Genomic DNA, 7,195 nt, shown 5'->3' with positions numbered 1-7,195 from the left:
AGGAATACTGCAGGAGAGGAACCCCAGAGTCCTTCCATCTGGTATGAAGCGGCCCCATCACAGAACTCGCCCGTTTCTAACTTAGCCAGACCTGCTTTATTTTCTAAACCAGAACTTGTAAAATCAACTTGCTCCTCAAGATGATTTCCATTCTAAACAGGCCACTTATTCTAGGTGCCGAAATAACGTAGCGCTCTATTGGACTTACGCTGCTCCTTCATCTCAAAACCACTACGAGTTTCCAAATAATGTCTGAGCAGAAAGAATAAAGGCATATAATGAGCCTGGAGATAGCTGTGAAAATACATTATTGAGGCTTAGCAGGATGCAAAAAGATAAGACACGAATACCAACAATTACGCTAGCAGAACAGAGGAGATAAAAATAGCTGGCAGACAATTCCTTTGTTCCTTGGGAGCAATTTTTGAAACTAACCTGTAAAGGTACATGAAGAAACAGAGCAGATGAAAGCCTAATTTAATCATGGCTTCCTTCATGTGCGATTTCAGTTGTCCTCGGTTATGGATCTCTGTGGGATCAAACACCCCCATGTTTCCACTTGGCACCATTATGTACCTGAAAGTTGAAGAGGGAAAAAGAAACCCAACAGTAGTAGAGTCATCCAAACATTAGGGACTGGAAGGGGACAGAGCTTGCACAGACTTTCATCTAAAGAGCTGCTTCATAATTCAACAAACAGGAACTCTTCTTAAATTCTGTTGCAGTTTCAGGGTGTTGTGTGTATCTCTGCCACTGCAACCCACAAACAAAGGACAAGAAGGACTAAAAAGCATCCGTCCAGCTTCTCGTGTACATGGGAGAGTTTTCAGGTAATAGCCAATTCCAGTTCATTGTAATTGCTGTTCATGGTGTTGTTTCCACCCACAGTGGAAAGATGCATTAGATGAAAGGGTATGGAAAAGAACTAACTTAGCTAAGAATCAGTGGTTTATTAAAAAATATGTATAGATAACGACATACTCCAGTGGTCCAAATGAGACAGCCCAAGACAAGACAAAGGATCTGTATTATTCCCATCTTTGTCACAACCATCCTGTTATCTCAGCAGACACGGAGGCTGACGGGATGAGAGACTGGGCAGAACTGAAGAGGTTAAGTACTGCCGTCCAACCCCACAGAAGAACAAAAATCGAGCGAAACAAAGTGAAACGTAAGCAAAAAGAAGTATAAAACCAGCAAAACATGTCCACATCGTGTGAAAATACACCAAGCAGCATGTTCTTCTGTCATAAGCATTTCTCAAAACAGCAAACGCGAGGACATGAAGTTCACTCCAGCTAAGCTCAGCCTAGAACAGTATTCACTTAAATGCCATACAGGCTCTGCCTTCCTAGAATAAGCCTCTTTCTACACAGGAATTTAACTTGCACCTGGAGCAAAAGCAAGATCTGAGAGCAGAATACATTTGATTTTCTTTATATACTCAAAGAATGGCACCACATGTCCTCCAAAAGGCACCCCCCAGCTCTTAAAGCATTAATTCCAATAGTAGGAGGGGAAAGAAAGGAACAAGAAACAAGGATGTTTTCTAGCAGCCGCAGGAGACAAAGTTAAGACGACAGTACTTCTCTCTTTCACAGAGGCATTATGAAGCACTGCAGCTCATTTGATTAATAACAAAAGACAATTTTGTCCCATTAAAAATAGTTCATGTGAAATAATTACAGTTTCAGAGTCTCTTCTAAATTTGAAGTTTTAAATGACTCTTCTATTTTTAGTATTATAACACAAATTATTGACCATTTACTGGTAATGTAATGCATTTTATTGGAATAAAAGGAAGAACACAAGTTTCCTGTACCAATTTATCCTAGAAATAGAGCTAGAGTGCAGTTTTTTCTTTTATCTCTAGGATAAGAGTGTCATAAAGGTACTCTTTATTAATTATGCTTTTTAGTAAAAATGATAACACTGGAACGATGCAGCTTAATTAAAACCTGCAGGAGCTGGGAGGTAGTTTTTCCAAAAGACCCAAAAGCTACTACTTATATTATACATCTAAGGAACTGCAGTCACGGACACAGCAATGCCAGGTGCTGACAAACATGACTCAAAGCCACTTGTCATTCTCTGGACAGCAGAAACTGCAGCGACCCCACACGAAACAAGAAAACTGGCAGCTTTAGTGAAGATGGGCATTAGTGCCTCCGCTATCTCCATTCAGTGGAAGCGGCTGCCACAGCAACAGGACGTTTCCCTCTGCGTTACACAATTTCCTAAGGGATGTGGAAGTCCTGGTCAGAATTTTCACTGTTTTTTAAAGATCTGGGCTTTTAAAAATTGATTTGGTTTTATTCCTTCAGTTTTAAGAGGGGTATGATCTACTTAAAGACATGGCAGGAACCACATGTCTATGTAACGCAGAAAGGGAAGCATTCAACTTATTTAAGACTTGCTTTCTTTTTCTCTAGTCACATTCAGCATTTCCTTTGTAATTCTTGCTTCTTTTCCATAATAGCAGGTCTAAGAAATATTTAAGAACTAAAAAATACATATTTTGAAATATGATTAGATTTCCAATAGACTGCTTCACTATCTAGTTTTAAAACAAGGAGAATGTAAAACAAAACTACGTCTCACTGAAGACTGCATAAGATGCTACAAAATTCAGGAAAAAATTGACCAAATTAAGTGAGCATCTCAGTGTGCTGAACAAGAAGGGCCAGTAGGAGGTTACAGTAAACACACTGCAACTTTCAGAGTCTCCCTGATGCTGTTTTTGACCAACTTATCTTCCCCAGGGATTTGTTTCTGATGCCCCTTTCACATAAAACCTCTCTACTCTCACTGAAGTCATTGAGACAATTAGTAAATTAAGCCAGTACTGCCTGTAACTGTAGCATTTACTCATCAAGATTAAGCAGTTTTGAAGGAAAAACAACGGGGGGAAGGGATTATTTTCCCACCTTTCTCTCTATTATCACTTAGATAGACTACAAAGCGCAGATTTCGTCAATCTCAATACAATTATTTTGATTTCTGTACTTATCTTGGAGTCGAATGATCATCTTAAACCCGAGTTCAGCCGCAGCAACATTTACTCCAGGAATTGCTTCTTGAAATATTACAGCATAAGAAAGCATTTCAAACACATTCAGCTGATGCTGGAAGTTTGCAGCTCATAATAGGTTCACACTTCATCTGTTCCCACTTAACCCTAGTGTAGTACCTGACACCTTCTCCACGCTTCAGTGTATTTAAACGACCCTACAGACAAGCTGTTTTCCAACTACGGTAGCTTTTGTCCACTGAACACCGGGTCAAGCGTAAGGTCTATCCCAAATCATCACATTTCCTTTATAACGCTAAACAACGCACTTGCTTTTGCAGACCTCTAACTCCTTCCTGGGAAAGTCCTGGCCATCAGTGCGGTGTAACTCCTCAATCCTCAGACAGAAGGCAGGATTAGCAACACAGCTTGACATTTTGACTTCTCGTGGCAGGACAGGCAAAGTATCATATTGTCTTATTCGCTTGTTGCCTACACGGCACATTTAAAATTGAGGAAACAAGCCTGGATTTTAGGATATTCAGAATGGCGACCCCATGTAGGGCAAATAGAAAATGAGAGCTGTCGATTCAGAATAGCGGTCAGAGCTTACTGCCTGCAGTAGGGAAACAGAACTCATTGTATCTTCTAGAATTCTCTCTGACCAGGTTTAGAAGGGAAAGCAAGTGGCTACTGTAAACATTAACATAAGTCAGCAAACAGGAGCAGCCAAGGGGTAACCAGTACAAGAAATCTTCAGAGCTTCAAAGAAAATTTATACTGTCTCCTGTGACTCCAGATCAAACATCTGAAGGCTTTGCTGCTAGCAGTTTTGTAGAAAACAAGGGTGATAAATGCCTGGTTGGTTTTCCCCAAGAACAATGAGGTTATCAGTAAAGGGATCCTCAACTTCCTTTATGATGACAGCTATGAAACCTCTTGTTTGATTCTACCAACAACTTGACCCATCCCTGCAAAACAGGGGGATGGGTCAAACCTCAGCAGGTTCGGGCAAACAGGAAGGACAGCCAACTTTTCATACCTGTATCTTAAACATCTGGTCTTTTGGACTTCCTGTGGTACAGTGATTCTAGATTATTTGTGACAAGTGCACACCCAGTTTTTATTAGCGTAACACCTGTAAAGGTTCAGTTCTCTCCACGTCAAATGATATGAAATAACATTTTTGACCCGACAGTCCTGCTGTTACCACGTGGAAACCCCTACCAACGAGCAAACCGTTTCAAGATGGTGGACAGCCCAGTATACAAAACCAGTAATGCTGACAGCTGTTGGAAGACGGAAAGTCTGCAAACCTTTCCAAATACAGATAGGTAATGGGGGACCAAAACCAATGCAAATGAGCGGGAAAGCCAAGATGGTAAACGAAAGGGGGTGCAGGGGCGAACACCACAGCCCAGTGGTTTCACAACCATCGGCCATGCTGAACAAAGTATTTTTATGCTGACAGCACCAGCGGGCATGTAGGCACAGCACAAAAACCATTAACTATGTTTGCAGTACTACTTCATAACCCAAATTAACACATTATTATTTCCTACAAACTTGGGAATGATTTACAAATCACGATTCCTGGGAATAAAGAGAATGCAAGGAAAGGCCAAAAGCTTTATATCCTTCACTCTGTTGGATTTCTTGTTATTTTCATCTCAAGAGGAGAGTTTTGTGTTAGCTAAATCCATTAAGACTGTTAGCAGCTCAAGAACACAACCGAAACATCTCATAGTGACATATTATTTATCTTCCTACTACACTGCACTTACACTAAACTAGTAATAGTGGAAGGGAAAAAAAAGGGCACGCAAAACCCATGCACTTACCTATATATATTCCATGTCGCTATTGGCAAATTAAGGAGAAAGATGAACCAGTGCAGTGAAATAAGCATTAACACAGTCACAACAGCATGGCCAATCACCTCAGGGACCACCCACTGTAAAAAGGGAAGAAAAGGGAAAAAAGTTAGATGCACAAATGTGAATTCCTTTCTAGGGAAAAAAAACCCAAAACAATCTATATGGAGTAATCATCTGATTCTAATCATATCAAACTCAGAAAATTCACGGAAAAAAATCCATGTGATTTCATCACAGTGTGGAGAAATAAAAGCCTTCAGACAGATTCCATGTGAGTAAGCCAGAAATCAAGCCCTAAGACCTAACAGCAGTGCTTTATCTGAGTATTACAAAAGTTTTTAGAGAAGTTGTACAATATAGTTGTGTTCAAATGTAAGCACTGAAGAAAGAGAGCTAAGAAAGTATACAGTAGCCATCTGAAATCACTGCAGAGAACGCTGGATTTAGGAATGAGGGAAGCAGATAAAATCTGCACAGACACAGGACATACAAGCACCCTCAGGCTTGGAACGGATCAAGTTGATCAATACGAAAACTGGCAGAGTCACATTAGGTCAGCCCCTGGAAGTAACACATTTTTGGCTTGACAGGATCCTGTAACATTCTCTCTTACATTAAGAAAGCAAATACCTTTAAATCAAAGCAAATACCCATGCTGGAAGGCCACAGTGATTGAATGAAATCAGTTTTAAGCAGATGTGGACAAAACAGTACTTTTCCTTATCACTTTAAAACTCTCTGCTGTTCAAGAGAGGTTAAAAACTACACAGAAGCATCAGAGAAAGTTGCTATAAAGATCCCAGAGTTCAGTCCTGAGTCGGCGCCCTTGGTGTGGCACACCTACAAGAACGAAAGGACAGAACTCAAGACCTCTGCAAAGCGTTCAGTCTCAGACTCAAAAATTCAGAGTAGCAGCTCATCTCAGAGCACCAAGGGTGAGAAAAACAGCCTTTCTTGACTCCGTGTGCTGAAAGATGGGCATCCAAAGAAGACAAAGAGACTGAAATAAGGGATACAAACAAAACACTACCAATCAATTCTCTTCAGATATACATTACACTCCTGCTATTGGTGATGCTAAGGTGAAGGACTGATTTCTTAAGCCACATTAAACGTAAAGAAGAATCATTTACTTTATTGAGTTTCGAGCAGCACCATCGAGCGTTAATGTAGTCACATTCCAAATCTGATAGTGTAATTATCTGAAGTGCAAGATAAGGAAAAATTGCACGGTAACTCAGACTGCACAAAGCTTCATTTTGATCAAAAAAGCTGGGGAAAGCACTCTGCTCTAAACACAGGCTGTCTTGTTCTACAGCTGATCTGCCAAAGGCATATTTCAAGTAGTTACAACTGAGTCTTACTTCAGGTAGGAAGTTAGGCCACATTTTATCATCAGGCCAAGTGATTTTATGATGTTTTACCAAGGGCAACTGTTGCACAAGTGCTAAAGTTCAGTTCAACACTTCAAACGGACCCCAGAGGCAAACTCAATATTTTTAGCCTCAGAATTACTACTACAACACTTGTAACTACAATTTATAAGGAAGAAAAAGTTAATGCACTTTTTAAACTTTCCTCACAATAAAGCCAAATAGTGCAGCCTTAAGAAGTGGATCTACTTTTTAAAATAAATAAGTAAATAAATAAATAAAATTTTACACCAACATTGGACCATTTCCTATCGTGCTAGGAAACAAGAACAAACATCACTGTCAAAATGAACTTCCAGCAGTTGAAATATGAAAACTTTAGGCAGAAAAGCCCTCTCAAAAAAGGCTTAGCATGCATGTGTGCACATCATGCTATGTCCTGTAAAGCTCACGCACCTTTTCTCCAAGAAAATGAAAAAAAAAAAGATTTCTATCTCTAAAAAAAACCAGGCAAAGTCTTTTCATTTTTAACAAATAAACTATCCCTCCAGGATGAATGTGTCTATTTTTTTCTGTTACAGGTGAGTAGATTCTGAAATAGCACCAGGATTTCAAAGAGTATAAGAAACAATTCTCTTTTACTCAGAAGAAAAAAAAAGGGAAAGCCAAGTAAGTGCTTTTACATTCCAACAACACCAGACAGCAAAGACTGCAGGCAAGTTGGTAACAAAGAACATGGAAATGCTGCTTGTCGAGGAACTCACCGTCTCCCAGCTATGAGCTCGCATGTAAAATCGAGTGAGACGTCCTTACAATTAAGAGGCCCAACTTTTTTTAGGCCCAGGTGCTTTCTAAGGGTGCGAAGCACGCTTCCACACCCTTCCCTCTACACCAACGCCCAGCATATGCTCCTTCTGCCGAGGCAGGATGAATTT

The 7,195-nt window shown here is 40.1% G+C and overlaps 1 protein-coding gene across 1 annotated transcript in view; it reads right to left on the bottom strand.

The window, feature by feature from the left end:
• Positions 1-6,111, bottom strand: part of CNIH4 (cornichon family AMPA receptor auxiliary protein 4) — a 6,471-nt gene extending 360 nt beyond the window's left edge. Inside the window, exons 1-3 of the mRNA XM_010154977.1 lie at positions 6,021-6,111; positions 4,852-4,964; positions 436-576 (exon numbers count right to left, since the gene is read on the bottom strand). Coding sequence (XP_010153279.1) covers positions 436-576; positions 4,852-4,919 — 209 coding nt within the window. The 5' untranslated portion in view covers positions 4,920-4,964; positions 6,021-6,111. The remainder of the gene's footprint in view (positions 1-435; positions 577-4,851; positions 4,965-6,020) is intronic.
• Between the last annotated feature and the right edge of the window lie 1,084 nt (positions 6,112-7,195).

Source organism: Eurypyga helias, unplaced genomic scaffold (assembly GCF_000690775.1).
Source record: "Eurypyga helias isolate BGI_N326 unplaced genomic scaffold, ASM69077v1 scaffold28867, whole genome shotgun sequence".
NCBI classification, from domain to species: domain Eukaryota; kingdom Metazoa; phylum Chordata; class Aves; order Eurypygiformes; family Eurypygidae; genus Eurypyga; species Eurypyga helias.
The sequence above is the reverse complement of the archived record's forward strand: the minus strand, read 5'-3'. Positions and strand labels throughout refer to the sequence as shown.